This window comes from Rosa rugosa, chromosome 4 (genome assembly GCF_958449725.1).
Source record: "Rosa rugosa chromosome 4, drRosRugo1.1, whole genome shotgun sequence".
NCBI lineage: Eukaryota > Viridiplantae > Streptophyta > Magnoliopsida > Rosales > Rosaceae > Rosa > Rosa rugosa.
Genome location: NC_084823.1, coordinates 14,663,361 through 14,688,532, shown reverse-complemented (window position 1 = coordinate 14,688,532; position 25,172 = coordinate 14,663,361). Strand labels below are relative to the sequence as shown.

General features: G+C 41.0%; 3 protein-coding genes across 5 annotated transcripts in view; all 3 read left to right on the top strand.

The window, feature by feature from the left end:
- LOC133742605 (12-oxophytodienoate reductase 2-like) overlaps positions 1–1,542 on the top strand; it is a 42,827-nt gene extending 41,285 nt beyond the window's left edge. For both annotated transcript variants that reach the window (XM_062170297.1, XM_062170296.1), the window contains exons 4-5: positions 484–660; positions 917–1,542. In XM_062170297.1, the coding sequence (XP_062026281.1) occupies positions 484–660; positions 917–1,509 (770 nt within the window). In that variant the 3' untranslated portion in view covers positions 1,510–1,542. The remainder of the gene's footprint in view (positions 1–483; positions 661–916) is intronic.
- Positions 1,543–9,258: 7,716 nt separating this feature from the next.
- LOC133743479 (uncharacterized) lies at positions 9,259–11,964 on the top strand. Its single transcript, XM_062171431.1, has 5 exons — positions 9,259–9,542; positions 9,620–9,821; positions 9,923–9,991; positions 10,080–10,212; positions 10,826–11,964. The coding sequence occupies exons 1-5, from the start codon at positions 9,329–9,331 to the stop codon at positions 11,423–11,425; spliced, it is 1,218 nt and encodes a 405-aa protein (XP_062027415.1). The 5' UTR covers positions 9,259–9,328; the 3' UTR covers positions 11,426–11,964.
- A 1,758-nt stretch (positions 11,965–13,722) lies between these two features.
- On the top strand, positions 13,723–24,679 carry LOC133743480 (12-oxophytodienoate reductase 1-like). 2 transcript variants are annotated; one of them, XM_062171432.1, is made up of 5 exons: positions 13,723–14,247; positions 15,394–15,552; positions 15,648–15,778; positions 16,272–16,448; positions 23,821–24,679. In XM_062171432.1, exons 1-5 carry the CDS (start codon positions 14,177–14,179, stop codon positions 24,411–24,413), a joined length of 1,131 nt encoding a protein of 376 aa, XP_062027416.1. In that variant the 5' UTR covers positions 13,723–14,176; the 3' UTR covers positions 24,414–24,679. The 2 variants fall into 2 exon arrangements, with proteins under 2 accessions (XP_062027416.1, XP_062027417.1); XM_062171433.1 differs by having other exon boundaries at positions 13,726–14,247; positions 15,412–15,552.
- The last annotated feature ends 493 nt before the right edge of the window (positions 24,680–25,172 follow it).

Sequence of the window (25,172 nt, the reverse complement as noted above, 5' to 3'; positions counted from 1 at the left end):
ATTAGACTAGTGAAGCATTTGAAAGCTAATTGTTCTTCCGTAGTTTAATAGGATAACATAAAGTTTCAATGTGGAAGAAGTTGGATCAGTTAAAATAACTCAGAATTCAGAACTAGTGTAGCATCTGCTATGCCTCATAACAAGTGAATGACTGTGGCTGATGACATCTCGTTTCTCTGTTGGCAACATATTATGGTTTCTTAAAATCTCAAATTGGTTTCTATGGAACCATTTTATGCCAGGTCAACCTGGAGAATAACATGAAACATGGATATATTTGATTGGGTCCAGAGAACCTGCATTGCATAGTAACTGTATTTTACTGAACGATTTGAACCTATCCTATTATAAACCTCTTTTTCACCAATGTTATTATTTATCATTGTTGCTTCTGCTATGGGGTTGTTGTAGATCAATGAATTTGATGTTCCTTCAATATAATCTATTCTGTCTCATGGTGATTCTATTCCTCTTTGCCTATAGACTTTCAGCCAGATGAGCAAGCTCCAATCTCTTCTACTGACAAGTCCATAACCCCCCAAAAAGGATCTAATGGTATTGATGTTATGCAATTCACACCTCCAAGACGATTAAGGACAGATGAAATTCCTCAAATTGTCAATGATTTCAGACTTGCTGCAAGGAATGCTATGGAAGCTGGTAATCTTTTTTAAGTTAAATATGAAATGAATTTACATGTCTGTATTATATCAAAGTGGGGTGCCAAAAATGTCTTGTTCGATGATAAAAAAGTTGTAGTATAGAAGAATAAAATGTACAAGTCTTCTAGGAATATCAATTTCTTACCTTCACTTTGTTATATGATCAATAAGTTATCTTCCTTCTCTTCGTTTTGGGCTATGACAAGTTTCAAAAATCTTCCTTACCCTAATATTTTTGTTTGTTGATTTCATAGGCTTTGATGGGATTGAAATTCATGGTGCCCATGGATACCTTATCGATCAGTTTTTAAAAGATCAAGTAAATGATCGAACAGACCAATATGGTGGATCTCTAGAAAAGCGTTGCCGATTTGCACTAGACATTGTTGAAGCTGTTGTCAACGAGATTGGAGCAGATAAAGTTGGAATTAGATTATCTCCATTTGCTGACTATATGGAATCCGGAGATTCTAATCCAATGGAATTGGGCCTTTATCTAGTCAATTCCTTGAACAAATATGGAATCCTGTACTGCCACATGATTGAGCCAAGAATGAAGACACTTGGAGAAAAAATTGAATGTCCCCACAGTCTTGTACCCATGAGAAAGGCTTTTAATGGTACCTTCATTGCTGCTGGTGGTTTTGACAGGAACGATGGGAATAATGTTGTGGCTGAGGGCGGTGCAGATCTTATCGCTTTTGGTCGTTGGTTCTTGGCTAATCCAGATTTGCCAAAGAGATTTGAGCTTAATGCTCCGTTAAATAAGTACATTAGAGATACATTCTACATATCTGATCCGGTTCTTGGTTACACTGATTATCCATTTCTTGACAGCACTGCTTGAGTTTCCAGCTGAGTATAGGAAGCTTGAACTCGGTTATATATTATTGCTGCATTGGTCTGCTTTAAAATTTTCTTGTAACTTTTCTTTCATGGAATGTACAATTAAAATAAAAATAATAAATACCAAGGGGAAGTGGCTGGTAAACCAGACTCTAGAGTTCTCACTTAGTATAGTGTTAGCTGTTTGATATTGTAAGTTGTGGTACTCTTCAAGTGCCCTGTCAAGTGTCTAATTGTAGCTTGTGGCTACGTGAAGATGCAAACTGATTGTAGCCTTGTACAAGATGAATTCAATAAAAAATGGCCTGTGTTTTGACTAGTTGGAACTACTGGATTTCTGTTGTGTGTATCAGTGTATCTTAACAATGAGAGATATAACTTCTGAACTTTTCTGTTCTCATTAACTTGTAATTGAAAATACATTATAAGGGAAAACTAAAAGTTAAGAATCCATGGCAATCCTATAACTTATACTCTTGCATGATCATGATTCTTCATCATCATATCGGTCCAAAACCCTGTACGAAAATGGAGTTTTATCTTTCCTGGTGATTGATGAGCTTTGTAGCCAAGTTTTTTGAAGTTTTACTTTTAAAAAATAATGGATTGTGAATTTGGGCAGGTCTAGACTGTGGAGAACTGGAGATGGTGAAGACTGAATGGCTTCCAATCCCTTAGCTATTTCTTCATAACTTACTTAGTTCTATTCAGAATATGATCTTTGATTACTCACATGTGTTAATACGCAATCGGTGCGACTCAGTCGAGCCGAATCTTGATAAGTCGATTATCTTAAGCCCAAAGCGGTTTGGTTGGATCTAAAATCGGCCAAATTTGACCCAAACGGCTGAAATAGCCGGTCTAAATAAAATCACTCCATTCATTAAATTATGAATTTTCATAGATGTTACCATGTTGGATGTTTGGAAAGTAAATATAAGCTTGTTGTAGAGAAACTGAAATTGAGAGTAATTTGCTGTGTATTCTCATTGATAATAGGGGCCTCTTTATATAGAGGATTACAATGCATAGAATCTCAATCGTACAAGGAAAGTAATCGTACATTGAATAGGAATCTAGATCCTTCTAATTTAACCCTATTACCACTAGGTCAAGTAACCTAGAGTTTGGGCCAAACACATAAAAGAGAGATTTCCTTAAACACTCCCCCTTGTGTTGCCCAAACGCGGTGCTTCTCTCGTTGCCTCGTTAAAAACCTTGCCGAGTAACAAAAACCCAGTGGGACAAAAATAACCTCGGTCGAAGGGGAAAAAGAGCACAACACACCCTTCACGTTTCGAGACCATACATGTAGACATCTCCCCCTGATGTCTGCATCTCCCCCTGATGACTACGGTCATGGGAGTTCGGATAACTTCCGTAAACGATGCTACCAACATGTTTCTCGAAAGTGGAATTTAGGCAATGACTTAGTGAGCAAGTCTGCCACACTGTCCTCAGATCGAACCTAGTTCACTTTGATCTTGAGGAGAGTCTGTTGTTGCTGATTAAGCTTGGTGTTGTCGCTTTGATGTAGCCTTGCTTCATTTGTTCAAAAACAAGCTGCATTATCCTAAATGCTCGTAGGCTCATCTATGGTAGACTTCAAACCACAATCGTTCGAACATGCGTAATTATGGATCCAATCCATATACATTCACGAATCTCTTCGTGAAGAGCAATAGTCTCTGCATGGTCCGAAGATATAGCGACTAGGGTCTATTCTGTAGACCTCCAAGATATCGCAGTCTTTACCCATGGTGAACACTTAACCAGTTTGGGAAGACTTTTGTGTAGGTCAGAGACATACCCAACATCAGCAAAACCTTCCAAAAACGCTAACTTCGTTTTGGGATGGGGAGAGGGGACGCAGACCAGTGTTGGCGGCGTTCCTGGTGTGTGATGGGTCCGAATCCATCATCTCTCTGTAGGGATAAAGCATGCCCATATCAGTCGTACATCTAGTATCAAAATATATCTTTTACACCAATCCTAATGGCGTCGCGTTGGCGCAAAGCTATATCTTAGTTAACAAGCTTACTGCAAATGAGATTTCTGATCTTGTGCATTTAGCTTAGTACAATAATGCGCCTATTGTACTAAGTAAGACACTTCTGCCTCTAGCACATCTTCGTCATCATCCTTTCGACGAAGAGGATCCTTTTCAGGATCAAGACTACGAACGATCATGGGGGTGCTTGAAGGCTTGACCTTGTCAAAATTCCTAAGCATCTATCGACACGATGCTCAAGTTCCAAACCGAGACATAATCGTGTTCTCCCAAAATCCTTCATCTCAAACTCGGATTTCAAATGTTCAGCGGTTTCCCTTAACTTTTTAAGGGCTTCTAATGAAGATCATGTCCAACATGAACCGCGATAGAATCCTAAACTTGTTATGGAAACGCGTGGGCATATCCCTTCCCAATCAAGTAGTCACTTTAGTGAGCATTTCAACCTTTTTGTAAACGCGCTCCGTGGTCTAGAGCCACTTGACTTGTGTAAATGAAGTTCACCATGAACCTTCATGTATATTCCGTATCTAGATCCCCATAGAGATACGTAGTGACCACATTTGTAAGCTGCATGTTCAGTTATTCGGAAACTACCAAACTGACAAGGTAGTGGAGTGCAATGACATCCATTACGAGAGAATATGTCTCATCGTAGTCGATTCCAGGGCGTTTTGTGAGAAGCCTTGCGCCATAAGGCGAGATTGCCATCTTTTTTTCTCATCACGCTTTCTAACGAAGACCCATTAGTCAATAGGTTTTATGTCAGGAGGTGTTGGCATTACTGGCTCGAAAACCTTCCTCTTCGTTAGAGAATCCATCTTAACCTGGATCGCATCTTTCCATTTAGGCCAAATCTCTCTACGTTGGCATTCATTCATCAACGGAGCGTGGTTCGATATCATCTGACTCAACAAACTCATGCGCATGCGCAACTACATCATCATTATGATGGAGTTTCTATCCCACGTCTCATGTACACTAGTGTAAGTTTCATAGAGCTCTATATTCTCAGGAATAGGTTTTGACGTTGAGGCGTCCCCCAACGATAACCATAACCCGGAAGATACTCATGAGACGGATTTTGAGTGTCGATGATCAAAGGATTGCAATGTGCCAAAGTATCCTTCGAACCTATGGGCCTCCCACGCATCCTAGCTGGGGCCATGGCCTGTAACGCCAAAGTGCCACTCTCTATGGCGTTGGCGCCATGCCTACCTCCGTGTAGGGTGGCGCAACGTCCTCTCGTAGGGACGTCCATCCTTGCAGGAATGTTTGCAGCATATTTGTGTGATCTCGTCACTTTAGTAGGGATCGAGATGAGACATATTGGGGACAGGCCACGACAATTCCTGTCATTCCTGCTGAACATCTGTGTTCTTATCTCCCCCTAACGACGGGAAGACTGTCTCATCAAAGTGACATCCGCAAATCTAGCGGTAAGGAGATCGCCATGCAAGGGCATTAAGTGGCGGACGATTGTTGGAGTCTCAAATCCAACTGAGTTGCTCATTCGTCTGTAAGGACCCATTATAGAGCGCTGTGGTGGCGCAATTGGCACATAAATGGCACACTCAAAGATGCATAAGTACGATACTTGTACCCAGTCACTAGCTGTAACGCAGAGATACATTGAGTGGCGGTGGGTCGTAGACGAATTAGCATAGCTGCATGCGATATTGCATCACCCCAAGCGGATATAAGGAGATTGGTGCGCATTACCAATGTCCGGACTACCATCGTAGTCGTTTCCGCGAGACCATTTGGGTGTGTACATGGGAATATGATGTCCAACATCAGTCCCATTGCAATAACCATCACAAGTCTTCGAAGTAAACTCTCTAGCATCGTCAAATCCAATTGACGGAATAGGATGATCCGGGGAGTGAGCCCGTTGTTGTATGATATGTGCTAGGAGTGTAGCATAAGCAGCTTTACAAGTGGACAATGGAACAACACGTGACCAGCGTGTTTGCGTGTCAACCAACATTATGAGATATTTAAACGTTCGCAAGTTGGTTGAATCAGTCCACAGAATCCCTATGGATTCTATGTAAGAACATAATGAGTATTTTCATATCCTTTGCATAGGACGGTCTCAATCCTAATTTTCCTAAGGAAGTGGCTTTGTAAAATGAGCGAGAGGCCTTAGAAGCAACCAATGAGAGTTTTGGTTGGGCCTGAGCGTTTGAAACGCATATTGAAGCAAAGTTTGTGACTACATCACCCATCATGGTGTCATGACCATGGGAAGTGGCATCCATGGCGTTATAACCATGGGGATTGACATCCATGGCGTCATGGCCATGGGTAGCGCCATATATGGCGTTGTCACAAGGGACTTGGGCGGCCATATGGCGCCCCAAGACGGCTGCAGCGCCAGATGCTGCAATTGTTGCGGTCTTGCTAAGTCCAGGAACCAATTTTTGATTCTTGCTTCATTTCGCTCGAGGGTGTCCATATGAAGTCTTTAGTAGACGGATCATCATATCATGACCAAGATGACCTATCCTGTCATGACAAAGCCAATATGTGTCTAAATCCAAGAGATCTTCTCTCATAACTTTATTGGATTTAATAGCTCGAATAGTGACATAGAGTCCACTAGAGAGACACATAAACTTCTCTAAGATGCGCTTTCGTTCGCAATCATTAGAGGCATTGCAAATGAACTCATTTCTGTTCTCTACATGCGTTTTCGCATGGAATCCGTTGGCTATCCATAGGTGCGAGTTGCCCTAGGAGTGTAGAGAGTTTCTGTGACATTAATCAAGGTGCCATTTGGCAGAGAGAACTTGGGCTATTCCATGTCCTTGAATTAATACTGATGGCCCAGCCATCGTAGTCACAAAGTAACATGCTCATGAATCAAAATGGAGTCATAATGAAAAGAACTCAAAATTTTATTCATAAGCCAACGGAGTACATCATTGTCTCTTAACCATTAGGAGAATCTAATCCAAATGCTTAGCTAATGCAAAACAATGGTAGTCGTCTAACTTCTTTCGGTAATTCCAACGCAAATGTGACCAGGTGAGTAGGGAGATGTCGGTAGAGCAAAGCTCGCTTAATTACCACTTATCTCAAAACCTTCCTAGACATCACATTTACATTGAGTACGCCTACTTTGAAGAAAGACTAAACCATAGGCATCTACTACAAAAATAATATGGCAATTGCCTACATCTCTTGGAAAATAAAGACTTAAAACAGAATTGGCGATCTATTGATCCCAGCCAGATTTGTAGTCTTTAACCCTTCACTCTAGATCATCTTCTTGATCTTCTTGTTCCATATAGTGAGCTTCTCTTGCTTCACAATATGCTTTGTAGGCGGTGACAAGTTCTTCACGAGCTCTACAAATGTGTGCCCAATGATCAGACACCCCACATCGAGAACATACATCTCTTTGCTCGAACTCCATTGATTGAGGCGCTTTGAAAGCGTCATTTAGATGGCTCTTAGTGTTGGTGGCGCCACCAACATGGCCAGAGGCGTTGCCTCTCTCTCTCTTTCCACGTTTACCTCTTCGGTTCCGTGTTCGCCTATTTTGGCAGTTACCTTCCCAAGTAGAGCGATTATATGGACCAGACCGTCCAAAAGTATCCCTAAGATTAGGGTTTCGCTCTTCGCGCCTTCTCTTAGAGGCGCGACTATAATTGGATTCCGGAATATGCTTTGTTTCCACGGATCTCGAATTATAGTTCTTCACAAGGATGTTGTCATACTTTTCAGTGACATTCATAGCTCCAATGAGCTCATGAAACCTTGTGATCCGTCCTGCAGTAACATCAATTCGATAGTTCTTAGCAACCATCAATGCAGAAACGGGGAAGGTAGAGAGAGTCTTCTCAATTAACATCGCATTTGTGATCTCTTTACCACAGAATTCCATTAAGGATTTAATGCGAAGTGCTTCCGAGTTGTAGTCAAGAACTGACTTGAAATCACAGGAGCGGAGGCTATGCCATCTCACTTCTAGGTGAGGAAGTAAGGAAGGAGTCACGGACGTTGCCAAATCTTTCTTCGAGTGAGACCCACAGCCTTCTGGGGTCTTCTTCATTCATACACTCGTACTGGAACGAATCATCCATATGACGAGTCATTAGGATGATGGCTTTCGCCTTATTTGCCTCTAAGGCTGCTCAATTTGCTTCCAAAGCTTGAGCTTGCTCAACAATTAGCACGTCCTGGCTAGGCTCGAGAATCGTATCCAGGATTCCATCGGCCTTGAGATGCTGGCGGACATCACGAACCCACCTGTGATATTCAGAGCCAGTTGTTCCCAATGGAGCAAAGTCCAATTTGTTCAGGTTACTCATCCTGAAAGAGAACAAGAAGTTAGGGTTAGTTTCGGAGCGTGAAAGGCTACCACGAAAACATATAAAATTTCTGAGCGTAGTCGCTTCTAAGAAATTAGGAATTTCCTAGCGTAGTCGCTTCCAAGAAATTAGGAATTTCCGAGCGTAGTCGCTTCCAAGAAATTCGATTCCAAGAGGGGTTGGATTAGATCGAAACAATGATGTGTGTGGTCGATCGTTTTCTTCTCAACAAACTCTTAAGTTTGGAGGACTCTACAAGCTCCAAGCTTGGAGTGAGCACGAACCCCCACAGTTCGGCTTTTGGTCTCCCCTATGAAGAAGAAAGGGGGGTAGAAGAAGGGAGGTTGAAAGTCCCCGAGAAAAGAAGAGAAATTGAAAAACTTCAAAAACGGGAACTTTTAGAAAAGTTTACCTTGAAAAGATGCCGGAATTCTTGACCGGAAAAGATGTTGGTTGGGCTGTGCAGTGATACTGCAGGGTCGCTGCGAGGATGTCGCGAGGACGCTACGGAGATGCCGCGAGGACTGTTGCGGGGCCACTGCGGGGAAGCGACTTCTGCGGGGATGTCGCGAGGTCGCGGGTACAGTTACGGGACCGCTGCGGGGATGCGACTGCTGTGGGGATGTCGCGAGGCCACGAGGACAGTTGCGGGGATGCTGTGGAGATGTCGCGAGGCCGCTGGTGAGTTGCGGTCGCGAGGGCAGGCGAGCGCGCGCGAAGGTAGAAGGCAAGCAGGGCTTGCGGGGGCTACAGGGGCAGCGAGGCTAACCTGGTAGGGTTAGTGTTGAGTTGCGACGCGGGGGCTGCGAGGGCAGTAGTAGCGCAGGCAAGGAAAATCTGGTGGAGCTTGATCAATTTCTGGGGTTTTGGTTTCTAAAGCTAGGGTTAGGGCTCGTGCTGATAACGTGTTGTAGAGAAATTGAAATTGAGAGTAATTTGCTGTGTATTGTCATTGATAATAGGGGTCTCTTTATATAGAGGATTACAATGCATAGAATCTCAATCGTACAAGGAAAGTAATCGTACATTGAATAGGAATCTAGATCCTTCTAATTTAACCCTATTATCAGTAACCTAGAGTTTGGGCCAAACACATAAAAGAGATATTTCCTTAAACAAAGCTGTAATTATTACTTCAACATTATAATAAGAGTAAAACACAAACACATATATAAAAACATACTTGTATTGGACAGAAATGATGAAACACATTTTCCAAAATTATGTTGGCATCTGACTTTCTTTTGTACATCTCACCAAAAAAAAAAAAAAAAAAGAGAGACTTTCTTTTTTTTTTTGAAGAAAAAAGAGACTTTCTTTTGTAAAAAAGAAAAAAGAACCTTTAAAAAAAAAAAAAAAAAAAAAAAGCCCGGCCCAAATATAGTAGCCCTTGCCCGCCGAAATCCCAAACCCTGCCTTCCAGAAACTCTCTGGTCTGGTTTAGCGGTGCGGCAGCTGCCCTCTCTCTCTCTGCTCGTGATCAGAAAATGGAGGAGGACGGAGGAGAAGCAAAGACAAAGGCAATGTTATGCGAAGAGTGCAAAGCCAAAGAATCCAAGTACAAATGTCCCGGTTGCTCCATACGCTCCTGCAGCCTCCCCTGCGTTAAAGCCCACAAGATTCGTACCTCTTGTACGGGCAAGAGAAGCCAAACCCACTTCGTAACCATCTCTCAGATGGACGATAATCTCCTCCTTTCTGGTACCCTTTATCTCAAATTCTCAATCTTTTTGTTTTCTTAATATCTCCTTCCTTGTCTAAATCCTTGTATGTTGTAGACTACAATCTGCTTGAGGAAGTGAAGAGGGTTGCTGATTCTGCTCAGAGATTGAGGAATAAGTTGTGCAGATACAATAGTTTTAGGCTGCCCTTTCATCTTAAGAGCCTACGCGGTGCTGCTTTCAGTCGCAGAACCAAACTCTTGTTTTTGCCTACTGGTATGTCAAAGAGGGACAAAAATCAGACCCGATATGACACAAGGTTTAATTTCGATGCCCTTCAACTGTTTCGTGTTATTAGCAATACGTTTTACTTGAATGATTGCGAAAGTAGTTATTTATGTTTTGTGTTGTCTGCTGCAGGAAGAAATGCATCACATGGACCATTGAGTGGCGGTTTCATTCTACAGATGTTGTTCTAATTGACCATGGGTGAGCCTGCTTCTCTCCATGTCTGGTTGTTTGTCGAGTTTTCGGTAATATAGTTTGACAACTGATGCGTGTTTTTATGTTGTTATAGAGTAAATGAAAACATGAACCTATCCTCTGTTCTTGAAGACCATTTACAGCCTGGCCCATGGAATCATAAGCTGAGGCAATTCTGTATAGAGCAGCTGGATTGTCTCAAGCTTTTTATTCGTAAACGCCCAAAGGTTTGTCCTTTTGTTTCTGGTTGATGTTTAATAGTTCGCTGTGAACATCTAGAAAGTCAGGTTGAAACCTGATAATAGTTCCTTGCTGGACTCTCAGGCAGGTTAAGGATAATCAATCACTGTTTATTCTGGCCAATACCCTGCATTAATGTCATTAGTGCTAGCGCAATTATAACTTGGGTTTAAATTACTGCATTCTTGTACAAGCCCTGGCTCATGACTGATATATATATATATGTGTCCTTATGTCTGCTTTTGCTATGGTGCTTCATCTCTCTATCAATTCTGGATCTCTTAGGTTTATGTGAGCTTTGCCCAACTGCTTCTTGCTAGACTTGCAATGATCTGGGTTTTCTTGGATACTCTTTCCCTTGTAGGAGATATATGTGTACACATTTATAATACTAATTGTATGCTATGGATGGGTATGTTTTTAGGTGAAGGTATATAGAGATAGTAAGGTTGGGATATGGTGAAAATCTGTGTTCTTTGGGTCATACTGGAGCTGTATTTTAAGCTTAATTACCTACTTTGATAATATCTATATTATGTATATTAAAAATGTCGCCTACTAAACAGTTCTTTTAATTTTTGTCTTTGGCTGTGATTACAGGGCACCAGGTCACCTTTTCGTGAGTTAGATTTAAGAGTTCCAATCAGGCAGCAATTAGCCAACCTGGATATTTTGGAATACCCTGTCATCTATGTTTTTCTTCCTTCACACAGTATTGATTTTGAAGTCGTTAAAGATGTCACTCGTAATGTTCACAAACAAGAGCTTCAGAATTATGGAAGTAATGACCCAGGTGCAGGAGGTGTACCCTTTAGGGAGGAGGAAATAGAAGAGGACAACAGCTGCCCTAAGGTGTTAGATCTAAAGGGACATGAGACTTCAGTTTCCCTGCCTCATATTTCCAACAACAGCAGGTGTGAGAAAGGGATAAATAATGCATCAGATAGATCTTTGTCTGCAACACTAGCAGCAGAAAATGGTTCACATTCCAGCTCCAAGGATAAGGAACAAGGCCTTTTTGAAGACATGGAGTTTGATTTTGATCAAGGCTTAATAGACTCGTATTCAGATCTTATTGCTGAAATTAATCCTGATGATTTTCTTGATTTGGATGGTGAAGGGATAGAAAGAAATCTTTCAGGTATCAGGGATTTCTTATTATCAGATGATGATATAGAGGAAGGGGAAATATTAGAATGATCGGACTCATTAGATTCCCTGAAAGGAATCAAAAGAGGGAATTTCCGAGGAGCAAAAGCCCCTAGAAATTGCTGACAATACAAGTATAGTGCCTTTGGTGGCATTGAGTTGGCTGTTTCTATATACTTTCGAGTAATTTCTGGTGATAGCCAATCTGGAAAAGTTTGATTTCTCTGTATGAATTCTTAAGTGGTATTTGTACTCCTGGCGTTTCCATCACCTATCACATGTCAATTCCTCAAACTTGAAGTCCAGAAATAGGTTTCTGTCCTGATTGGACTCTGATTCTTCCTCCAGCTTGCTGCAGTTAAGAAATTGGATATATTTGCAACGGCATGGCACCTATACAAATCATCAGATGGTTATTGTAAGCTTCTATTTATTAATTTTGTAACCGTTCAGAGAGTTGAGTTCTGTTCTCCTGGCAATTTATTGCAACTTTAGTATCGATTGCATGTGTTAACTGCTTGGATGAATGAGGTATGATTTATATTGATTCAATATTTGCTAATTTTGATAAGTTTCATGTGTGATTCTAATGTTACTCTTTCTTTTCATTTATGTGCTTATTAAACCAATTAAAATATCAAATATCGATAATTTCCTCAAATTTTTTGTTTTTTCTTTACAAGCATATTAATTTTCACGTCTGATATTTTGACTTTAATTTTCACGTCTGATATTTTGACTTTAGTTTCGAATGGGAAATTGATGCCTTAATTATTCTCAAATCAAAGAGGGAAAGAAAGAGGAAGATTGTATGTATTGAGATCCTAGTTAGTAATTTTTTGTATTATACGCGAATAAAATATGTACTTACGTTTTTTTCAAAAATACTTCCGTACTTCATATTTTTGAAAGGGACTCGTTAAATTTGTCGTATTTTGAAGCCAATATTATACACATACTATACAAGATTTTTACGTTTTTTTCTGTATTTTATACATATTATTGAACAAATATGAATATAAATTAATATTTTTAATTAAAATTAATTATTTAATTAATTAAAAATATTTTGCCGAATTTTTCAACGAACTATTTGATAAAATGTCCGAATAATACACATATGTATTTTTCGCGTACTTTACACGTCCCGTTTTTTACTAACTATGACTGAGATGCATATCACTTCGGGGACGGAGCATGCTTTGGAGCAGCCCTTGAGTTCTTTTTAGGCCCATAATGGGGCAAATAGTTCTGGTACCAGTGAAGCTGCAACCTTGGTGCAGGATATGCAACAAGATGTTGTGGCTTCAAAGAAAAGGGATAGGAATGGAGGTTGTGATCCCTCTCCGAAGAAGTTCAAGACCATTATGGGTGGTAAAATTCCAACTTTGCAGGCTGATGCTTTGGGTCTGGTTGGCGACGACCATGATTTCCCTCTTGTCACTCTCAAGAAGAAGATGGGTAGGCCACTGGGCAGCAGGAATAAGAGCCAACGCTCTGGGAAGAAGGCCGGAGCAGCCCCTCTGAGACTCACCTACCCTGCCGCCGGTGCTTCAGGCTCTAGCCCTAGAGATAAGGGCAAAGGAAAGCTTTAGGCTTTCCTGGTTCCTTTGCCTACTACTGGAAATTGGGTTCATCATTACTTTCTTCTCAGTCTACTTAGTTGTACACCAATTGAGGTCTCTAGACGACTAGGTTTTCTTTTCAAAGGGGGTTAGTAGTGAGAATTTGATTTTCTGTATTCTAGGCTCCACAAGTGAGCATATGTGTTAACAGTGAAGGTACTTGTCTTTTGCTTGGCGGCTTGTGCCATCTAGATTTTAGGTATGAGACAGCATTTGATGTATGTGCCTTCTGGCCTTTAGTTAATGAAGCTATCCTTTTATCAAAAAAAAAACTATGACTGAGATGCAATTCCTTCCTTCAGTTTGTCATTATTGTATGTTCTAAAACAATGAAAATAACTTAAACTAATTTAATTTCTTGTTTTGTATGATGTCATGACAAGAGGGAGATATATTAATTTCGAGTACGGAATATAGAGGTTGAGAAAGAAATGAAGAAAAGAGTCGAAATTGAAGTTCGAATACGAATTGAAGACCCGGCGAATTTTCTGCCGTGCCGCCACCACTGGCAACCACCAATCATGGGACCCACTTGAGTCTACTAAGTCAATAACTTATTCCATCCTATGATTCCTATCATGTCATCCTATCATGTCATGCTTTACTCACCATTATTTTCTATAACAAATCTAAATCTTTTAAATCTAAAAAGGAAAACAATTTGATCAATCAACCCCTGGTCATCTTTCAGGTGGTAATCTTTTTTTTTTTTTTTGCCAAGGGCCTGAGTTTGGAAGTAAGAATTATTTGTCTCCAAGATTAATCCATTTTGATCTTGCTCTTTGAAGCCAAAAAATTTCTTCAGCAGAAGCTAGATCATGTAATTATTTTGTGATAGTGGATTCTTGATGCAAATGTTCAATGATATGGTCAGAAGTATAAGATAGTTGCTCATTTTTCAGATCAGTTACGAGATTCTTTTCTCTGAAAGAGATTACAATAAGTTAACGTATGCCAACACTCTTTCTTAAGTCTACTAAGGTGCCCGCTCCATTATCAAAGGTCTCAGTCAATCACTCCATTTATTCTAAAAAGAAAATTAGCCTCTCCATCAACCCACAGCATCTTCCTTTTTTTTTTTTTGTTCCTGCCCAGGTGTTTTGTTTCTTCTTCCATTCTCATCTGCTGCAATACCATCAAAAAACACAACCCAGAAGATAGTAGCTATAGCTCTAGTATGTCTGCTCAAGCTCCCACCATTCCTCTCCTCACTCCTTACAAACTGGGAAAGTTCAATCTCTCTCATCGGTACTTGCCTAATCTTTGCTTCAGTATTATATAATTTCATCGATCAAGATGGCTAAGAGCCCAAGAACATAGTTTTAGTTTATTTTCTATATAGCAGGGGCCTTGTGGTCTGATTTAAAGTGGTTCTTCTCCACATAGTAATAGGCGTTTGTTATGTCCCAGTTGGCTAACAAGAAAAATGAAGGTGTTCCTGCTTCTGTTTTTTTCAAATTTAGTGTGAAGCATAGTAATACAGTTTATATTGCTCTCTATGCATTGCCAGATAATTTGGTATTTGATGCTTTTACTTCTGCATGCTATGTGGTCTGTGTACTTTTCTTGGAAAAAGCCTCTTATAGTATCAAAATGCTGCATTCTTTACAAGTTTGGGTGTACCGAGTCCGTTTAATAGTCGGGTGTCTAGCCTTCTTGCTCATAAGAATTCCTATGCATTTGGGATTTTTCAAAACCGGGGCTGGTGGTGCAACTACATCTTTTTAAATAAGATTTGACACAAATATTATGAAGGTATCAAAATAATATAATTTGGAAAGAACAGACATTAGCATCATCAAGAAGCACCAAAACGTAAATGCAAGATCTGCATAAATGTTGCCTAGCTAGGACTAATACATCGTTGATTTTCCCTTGACCTGGACGATACGTTCATGGGGTTTGAATCACATGAAGGATATACACACCTGAATCAGTACTTCCCTTGTACGAACCTTGAGTTCATGAAGGGATATGATGCCGGAAATAGACCAATTTTATATCACCCTTCAATTAGAATTAGCAAAAGCAATGTCTCCTTGCATAATATGGATTCCAAACATTGATGATCTAGATGTGAATGAGTGGGTTACTGATCCCTCGGTTTATTAGTGAACTATCTCTCCAGGGATTGTGAATATTTTGATATTAGATGTGATTTATCAACTAGTAAACGTTGTGTCTTAATTTTCAGTCTCAATTGTTTAATAACTTCTTTACTGTGTGGTTACACTTCTTAAAATTTTCTTGCTAAGCAAGATTCCAAAGGATTAGGGGCATGAAGGCTAATAATAACATTTTCCTTTGAAACCTACAACGGGCCACATAGGTGTATACTGCTTCAGTACCCTACCTAGAATGTTCATAAGATGCTCGTACTTATAAATCATATAGTTGCTTTCTCTTCTCCAGAGTTGTTTTGGCACCCTTGACTAGACGGAGATCATACAACAATCTTCCTCAACCGCATGCCATCTTATATTACTCTCAGCGAACAACCAATGGGGGTCTTTTAATAGCTGAAGCCAGTGGAGTTTCTAACACAGCTCAAGGGTAAATTTAGTTAGGGTGGCTTTCTAGTTTCATTGATGATTTCATATCTAATGACAAACATCCCCTTGAGTGTTTAGTGTTTTTCACATGCGAAGGTTTGCGGATATGCCTGGTTTATGGTCAAAGGAACAAGTTGAAGCATGGAAACCCATAGTTGATGCAGTTCATGCTAAAGGTGGTGTATTCTTCTGTCAGATCTGGCATGCTGGAAGAGTTTCAAATAGTGGTGCGTTCTTCACACAGACATTTATCACTTCACTTTCATAGTTTCATCATAGAAACAATTGTGAACATAAGTGATCGAAAATTAGAGCATTGGCGCATCAGGTTCTTTAATTTATCATGAAAAGCATTTTCAGAAAAAACTCTGTTGCAATGAAAGAAGTTTGATATATAAAATAGCTCAGAATTCAGCGCAAGTGTAGAAGTGAATGGATTTGACTGTTGATAGTGTTGCTCAATCTGCCATACATGCATTTATGACTTGCCAAGATCCGAGGTTGGTGTTGATAAACAGAACCATGATATGCTGATTGCTGAACCATGCATAATTTAGTTAGCTTGATGGCAAGTAATAGTACTTTTTGTCATCATCTTCATCAATATTGGTGATGCTTCTGCTATTATGGCTGGCTATTGATCACTCATTAGTGGATTTGATAATCCTCAAACAAAGTCTCTTGTGTTCAGATTGAGATTCTTATCTCTTATACTTTCAGTTTTTCAACCAAATGGTCAAGCTCCAATTTCTTGTACTGACAAGCCACTAACCCCTCAAGTACTATCTGACGGTGTTGATGTTGCTGAATTCACTCCTCCAAGGCAATTAAGGACAGATGAAATCCCACAAATTGTCAATGACTTTAGACTTGCTGCACGGAATGCAATCGAAGCTGGTAATTTTCCTTCAACTTGATTATGAAATAAAACTTGGAAATTTGATTTTGAGCTCAGGCAAAATATACTTTGATTAACTGATCAAGTGTAGTAAAAGGGAATAGACTTACTCAAATAGCTAGATACATGCAGATTAGTTCCATACATATTCTATGAGGTTTAATTGATATAGGCAGAAACTACATAAACACATGATGGCATGAAGTGAATTAGACTCCCCAAAAAAAAAAAAAAACTGTTTAAGTATATTGGTATTGAGAGAGATTGATGAGAGAAGTGTATTTCATTATAGAGAATAGGAGCCCTATATATAGGGATTACAAAGTGCATAATCTAAGAGTACACGGATTCCTTATCTAACTTGGAGTAGGAAACCTCTCCTATTACAACTATAGAACTTATCCTAGTTTGACTAGGCACACTAAATGTCAATATCCTTCAACACTCCCCCTTGTGCCGCTCAAACTTGGTGGTGACGCTTCATCCGTTGCCTCGTTAAAAACCTTGCTCAAGTGAAAAAACCCTGTGGGATAAAAATGAACTCGAGGAGGAGAAAAGAGTGCAACACGTCCTTGATCCTTCGAGACTGAGTAACTCCCCCTGATGTCGAAATCTCCCCCTGATTGCTACAATCATGGGAGTTCGGATAACATTCTTAATCCGATACTCTTCACATGTTTCTCGAAGGTGGATTTAGGTAACGACTTAGTGAATAAGTCCGCTACATTATCCTCTGATCGGATTTGATTCACTTCAATCTTTAGAAGTGATTGTTGTTGCTGATTATAAAAGAACTTAGGCGATATATGCTTGGTGTTGTCGCCCTTGATGAAACCTAACTTCATTTGTTCAATACAAGCTGCATTATCCTCATAAATGCATGTAGGTTCATCTGTGGTAGACTTCAAACCACAACTTCCTTGAATGTGTCGAATTACAGACCTTAGCCATACACATTCACGTACAGCTTCATGTAGAGCAATAATCTCTGCATGATTTGAGGAAGTAGCAACAAGGGTCTGTTTCGTAGACCTCCAAGATATCGCAGTGCTTCCCATGGTAAAGACATAACCTGTTTGGGAGCGACCTTTGTGAGGGTCAGAGAGGTACCCTGCATCAGCAAAACCCATCAAGACATCATTGTCGTTTTGATGGAGGGAGATAGGAGGACGCCGGCCACCATGAGCGGCGGCGGCGCCGGCGGCGGCAACATGGCCGGCGGCCATTCCATGGACGGGGGCGTTTTGCCTTTTGGGGTCCGATCCCAACTTTCCGTCATTCCTTTTCTCTCTGTAGGGATAGAATAGGCCCATATCAATCGTACCTCTTAGGTATCGAAAGATGGTCTTTACACCAATCCAATGGCGGCGTGTTGGCGCAGAGCTATGTCGAGCTAACAAGTTCACTGCGAATGAGATATCCGGTCTTGTGCATTGAGCTAAGTACAATAATGCGCCTATTGCACTCAAATAGGGCACTTCGGCCTCTAATGGTTCTTCGTCCTCATCCCTTGGACGAAACGGATCTTTTTCGGGCTCAAGACTACGGCCGATCATGGGAGTACTCGCAGGCTTCGCTTTATCTTCATTAAAGCGCCTTAGGACCTTCTGAGTATATGCAGACTGATGGATCAAAATCCCATCACTACGGTGCTCGAGTTCTAAACCGAGACAAAACCGTGTTTTCCCAAGATCTTTCATCTCAAATTCGGATTTCAAGTATTTAGCAGTTTCCTTCAACTCATCTAGAGTTCCAATTAGGTTCATGTCATCGACATAAACTGCTACGATTGCAAATCCGGAACTTGTTCTTTTAATGAACACGCATGGGCATATTTCATTGTTAATATATCCCTTCCCAATCAAGTAGTCACTTAGACGGTTATACCACATCCACCCGGATTGTTTTAATCCATATAGTGAGCGTTTTAACCTTATTGAAAACGCGCTCCGTGGTTTAGAGCCACTTGATTTGGGTAATTGAAGTCCATCTGGAACCTTCATATATATCTCTGAATCTAGATCCCCATAGAGATATGCTGTAACCACATCCATAAGCTGCATGTCAAGTTTTTCGGAAACTACCAAACTGACAAGGTAGCGGAACGTTATAACGTCCATTACGGGAGAATATGTCTCCTCGTAGTCGATTCCAGGGCGTTGTGAGAAACCTTGCGCCACAAGGCGGGCTTTATATCTTACCACCTCATTTTTCTCATTACGCTTTCTAACAAAGACCCATTTATGGCCAACAGGCTTTACACTTGGGGGTGTCTGCGTTACAGGCCCAAATACCTGTCTCTTTGTTAGTGAATCCAATTCAACCTGGATCGCATCTTTCCATTTAGGCCAATCTGCTCTTCGTTGACATTCTTCAACAGAGCGAGGTTCGATATCATCATATTCTATAATTCCTTTTGCAATATGATATGCAAATGCATCATCAATCGCCATAGAATTTCTATCCATCATCTCATGTACACTAGTGTAATTTATGGAGATCTCTCTATTCTCTGGAGTTGGTTCTGACATTGGAGCGTCCCCCAATGATGTCTCTTGGACATAACCATAATCCGGAATATTCTCATGAGATGGATTATTCACATCGATGATTAATGGATTATTTTGTGCCAAACTCGCTTTCTTTCTTGGGCGAGAATCCATCGAACCTATGGGCCTCCCGCGCTTCCTGGCGGAAGCCGTGGGCCTAGCCATAACGTCACCATCATTGAGAGATGGGACGTTGGCGCCATGCTCATGCATTCTTGAGTTGGCGTCATGTCCTCTATTTTTAGGGACATCAATCCTTGCAGGCACGTTTGCAGCAGGTATGTGTGATCTCGTCACTTTAGCGATATCAGAAAACGCATCAGGCATCGATTCTGCTACGTTCTGAAGATCGAGAATTCTCCGCACTTCAATTTCGGACTGTGCGGTTCGGGGATCAAGATGAGACAGAGTGGGGACAGACCACGACAATTCCTGTCGTTCCTGTTGAACATTGATGTTCTTATCTCCCCCTAACGATGGGAAGACTGTCTCATCGAAGTGACAATCCGCAAATCTAGCGGTAAAGAGATCGCCTGTCAAGGGTTCTATGTAGCGGATAATCGTTGGAGAATCATATCCAACATAAATGCCTAATCGTCTTTGAGGACCCATTTTGGTGCGCTGTGGAGGCGCAATTGGCACATAAACTGCACACCCAAATATGCGTAAGTGTGAGACATCAGGCTCATACCCAGTAACCATCTGGGACGCAGAGAAGGGTTGAGTGGCAGTGGGCCTCAGACGAATAAGCACAGCTGCATGCAATATTGCATAGCCCCAAGCAGAAATAGGGAGATTGGTGCGCATTACCAATGCCCTAGCGACCATTTGTAGTCGTTTAATGGCGGCTTCTGCGAGACCATTTTGGGTGTGAACATGAGGAACAAGATGTTCAACATCAATCCCAATGGACATGCAATAATCATCAAAAGTCTTTGATGTAAACTCTCCAGCATTGTCTAATCTTATAGACTTAATAGGATGATCAGGGTGGTGAGCCCTTAACTTAATTATTTGTGCGAGGAGTTTAGCAAATGCAGCATTCCTTGTGGACAATAGCATGACATGTGACCAGCGTGTCGATGCATCAACCAATACCATAAAATATCGAAATGGTCCGCATGATGGTTGAATAGGTCCACAAATATCACCTTGGATTCTTTGCAAGAATGGTATATTTTCTTTAGTGTCCTTTGCATAGGATGGTCTCGATCCTAGCTTTGCTAAAGAGCAGGCTTTGCAGAACGAATGATGGGCTTTAGAAACAACCAATGAGGATTTTGGTTGAGCCATAAAGTCACAATGGACTTGAGAAGTAGAAATTCGAGTCAGAGGAGCAGAGGGGGCGTCAAAGCCACCCTTGAGCCGCAGGGGGATGGCGGCGCCGGCTAGTGGTGGCCGGACTTGAAGGGGGAAGGCGCCGTGAGGCGCAGGTGCTCCTCCTTGATCCAAATTTCGAGTTTTACTTCCTTTCGTTCTGAAAAAGGGATGTCCGTGTGAAGTCTTTAATATACGGATCATCATGTCACGACCTGGGTGTCCCAAACGGTCGTGCCAAAGCCTATATGTGTCAGAATCCCATAAATCATCTCTCATGACATGGTTGGATTCAATGACTCGAATAGTGGTTGCGTACAACCCACTAGAGCGACACATAAGTTTCTCTAAGACTCGTTTATGTCCGTAGTCATTAGAGGTGATGCAAAGGAACTCTTGTCCATTCTCACGATGTGTTTCCACATGAAAATCATTGGCTCTTATATCTTTGAAGCTTAATAGGGTTCTTCCTGCCCTAGGAGCATAAAGAGCTTCGGTGACATTTAAACTCGTGCCATTTGGCAACATAAATTGGGCTGGTCCTCGACCATGGATCAATCGAGATGATCCAGCCATCGTAGTCACGGAAGATCGAGATGGTGTCATCCATAGAAATAGCTGTCTATTTCGAAGGATAGTATGTGTAGTTGCACTATCCACGAGGCATTCTAGCTCTCCAGGAAACATACTGAAAAATAATAAAGTTCGAATTAAAAATATGTCCAAGACATTGTATGGAACAAATCGAAAACTTTATTAAAATAGCCAATGATTACATCAAAGTTTCTTGACCAAAATCTAATCCAATATAAAAAAAATCAAACCGTAGACAAATCGTAGTCACTCAATCCGTTCGGTAATTTCAATTTAGTTGTGACCAGGTAAGGTAAGGCGAGATTTTGGTGGAGCGTTGCTCACTTTTAAAACCGTTCTCTCAGATCAAACCTTGCCTAGACATCACAAGTACTCTTGAGTACGCCTAGAGGGAAAAAGTTAATACAATAAGTCATTTTATTGATTTAAGGCATAATAGCCATTACATAATTCTTGGAAAAATAAGGGACTATACTAATCAAAATCTGCAGCATCCTTGTGCAATTCTTTGTCAGATTTGAAGTCCGCTATGGTGAGATTGGCGTTGTCATCATCACCATCTTCTTCTTGTATATTTTCGGCAAAATTGGCTTCATGCTCTCTGAAGTCTCTAAATGCCTTGTAATGCGCAGCTAATTGTTTGCTTGCTTTGCATTGTTTGAACCAATGCTCACTAGATCCACATCGATGACACATGTCATTGTGATTTCCTCCCTTTAATTGAGGTGCATTGTTTGCACTTGGGTGGCGTCCCTTATAGGAGTTGGCGCCATTCCCACGGCCTTGGGTGGCTCCTCCACGTCCTGGAGCCCCACGGCCTCCTCTCCCACGTTGCCATGTATTGCCACGTGATTGTCCTTCATTCTGACGAATACCTTCCTTTGTAGGGCGGTTATATGGACCAGAACGTCCGTTGTGTCCCTGATTCTTAGGGTTCCGCTCCTTGCGCCCTCTTTTGGGTGCATTATTATAATTTGCCTCATGAACGCTCTTAGTTCCGATGGGCCTTGAATTATAATTTTTCACGAGGATATTATCATGCTTTTCAGCTACAGACATAATATTAATTAGCTGATGAAACCTCGTGAGCCGTCCAGTATTGAATTCAGTTCGGTATTGCTTTGATAGCAAAATAGCTGCGACGGGGAAGGTGGAGAGAGTTTTCTCAATTAGTTCTTGCTCTGTGACAGGTTGTCCACAGAACCCCAACATGGTCTTGAGGCGAAGAACTTCTGAATTATATTCAGCTACAGACTTGAAGTCAGCAAATCGTAAATTGTTCCATTGAACTTTCAAGTCAGGGAGGAGGGTATCCTTTACATTACCAAAACGCTCTTCTAGCGCAACCCATAATTCTCTAGCATCCTTGATTGCCATGTACTCCAATCGGAGTGATTTATCCATGTGGCGTCTCATCAAGATGAGAGCGGTGGCATTATTTGTAGCCGTACGCTCAAATATGAGGTCGGGATTTGGTGCTTGAATTACGGGTAGGATCCCTTTTGAAGTGAGATGGTTCTCAACATCCGTGACCCAACTATGATATTCCGAGCCAGTTGAGTCAAGGATAGGAAAGTCAAGTTTTGACATCCTGAAATAAGAAGAAGAAATATATTAGTTTCGGAGTTAAAACTTCCACGACAACTAAATATTTAGATTTCCGAGCTATGCTACCAAGAAATCGATTTCCAAGAAAATTGGATTAGACCGAAACAATGATGTTTATAAGGTCGTTAATCGATGCTTGCGGACGCTCTTAGTCCGAAGTCTTACGAACGCTCTTAGTTCGTTTATAGCGCGAATCCCCACGATTCCGCTTTCTCAAAATCGAACCCACGTTATAAGAAAGGTGGGATGTAGAAGAAGGGAGGTTTTCAAGTCCCCGAGAAAAAGAAGAAATATTTAAATTAGGAACTTTAAAACTTACTCTTTTGGGTACTTACTTGTTGGTTTTGGATCACGCGCGTGTCGATGCAGGCGTGATGGAGCGAAGCAAGTCGAGTAAAGGTGCGCAGTGGTGCGTGGTAGCAGGGGCTGCAGTGGCAGCGAGTTGCAGGTGTGCTGCAGGGGCAGCAGGGGGTGCAGGAGCTACGGGCGCGAAGTAGGCAGGCCGGTTGCGGGGCAGCAGTCGGTGCGGGCAAGGCAGCAGCGAACGCAGGTGTGCGTAGGGGCTGCGGGGGCAGGTGTGCGCGGGGCAGCAGGGGCTGCAGAGGTGCGCGGGGCAGCAGGGGCTGCAGAGGTGCGCGGGGCAGCAGGGGCTGCAGCGGTGGCTAGCACGGGCTAGGAGCTGCGGCAGTTTCGGTGATAGGGATTTCTTTTCGGGTTTTTGGCTTTTGCTTTTGTGGTTTAGGGCTCGTGCTGATAACGTGTTTAAGTATATTGGTATTGAGAGAGATTGATGAGAGAAGTGTATTTCATTATAGAGAATAGGAGCCCTATATATAGGGATTACAAAGTGCATAATCTAAGAGTACACGGATTCCTTATCTAACTTGGAGTAGGAAACCTCTCCTATTACAACTATAGAACTTATCCTAGTTTGACTAGGCACACTAAATGTCAATATCCTTCAACAAAAACAGAGTTATTCTTGATCCGGAGGATCAAAAATAATTTTAGTAGTTTTGGCAGTTGAAAATGGAAAAAGGGAGTCTACCTCTTTTCTTGTGTAATAAAAAGATGGTTGTATCTTCCAAATTGCAGATTTGATTTTAGTTCTCTAAATCACTCCTTCGTGTCCAAATGTGACCCTCTTAAGAGTAGGGATTTTAGCAAAAGACAGTATCTCAAAGACTCAATAAAGTAGAATAAGTTTTTCTGACAAGGTTTGCCTTTTGCCTATAGAAAGTCTCTCTTTTGCTAATCATAAAATCTTAAGTAGCTAATAACATTTGTACGTTGTCTGATATAGGCTTTGATGGGGTTGAAATTCATGGAGCTAACGGTTACCTTATTGATCAGTTTATGAAAGACCAAGTGAATGATCGAACAGACCAATATGGTGGATCTCTAGAGAATCGCTGCCGATTTGCTCTGGAAATCATTGAAGCAGTTGTTAATGAGACAGGAGCAGATAAAGTTGGAATTAGATTATCTCCATTTGCCGACTATATGGAATCAGGGGATTCAAACCCTGAAGCATTGGGCCTTTATATGGTTCAATCCTTGAACAAATATGGGATTCTGTACTGCCATGTGATTGAGCCAAGAATGAAGGAAGCTGCAGTGAAAAGTGAAAGTGCTGACAGTCTTCTACCCATGAGAAAGGCTTTTAATGGGACCTTCATTGCTGGTGGTGGTTTTGACAGGGAAGATGGGAACAATGTAGTGGCTGAGGCTTGTGCAGATCTTATTGCTTACGGCCGTTGGTTCTTGTCTAATCCAGATTTGCCAAAGAGATTTGAGCTTAATGCTCCCCTAAACAAGTATGACAGAAGTACTTTCTACACTTCTGATCCAGTTGTTGGTTACACTGATTATCCATTTCTTGAGACCACTGCTTAAATTTCCAGCAGCATTTGGAGGCTTCAACACTTATATGGGTATAATCTGCTCCAATGTATACTTATAATTACTTCTGTTGGGTGGTATGCATAAATGTGAATACTTAGAGGAAAAAAGTGAAGGAAGGGTTTAGGCAGTGGTTGGCAAGCCAGTGATAGTAGTCTCCTTTGTATATTATGCCTGAGTTAAAGTTATAAACTGGAATTAATGCATCAAATGTGCCGCTTGTGCCTTGCTGAAATGTGAACTGATATGCTATTATCTTAGGGTAAAATCCTCAAATGGTACCCGAATTATCACAAAATGCACTTTTTAGTACCTATAAATTTTTAGAGAGTCTAGTGGTACCTGCACTATTCCTCCGTTAGCCCCTATGGTACCTCCGTCCATTATTCCGTTAAATAGGCCTACGTGGCGGCCATGTGAGACTCATGTGAGTAAAATAACAAGGGTAAAATAGTATTTTCATTCATATCTAGAATTATAGTATTATAATATATTGAAGGTCTATAATTAAAAAGTAATTTGACACATAAAAAATAAAAATAATACCCAATCCGTTCTTCCCTATTCTCGAGTTACTTGGGGTAATTAATTTAAGTATTTTGTTTGTGTTTAGTTATTTTTTATAAAAATTAATATATATTCATTTGGTCAACTAATGAGATAATTTTTTCTCAAACAATTAATAGGATTAACCAATGGAAGTAGTAAGTAAATGGTAAATGTAGATATTCACTAATTAAATTCAATTCTAGC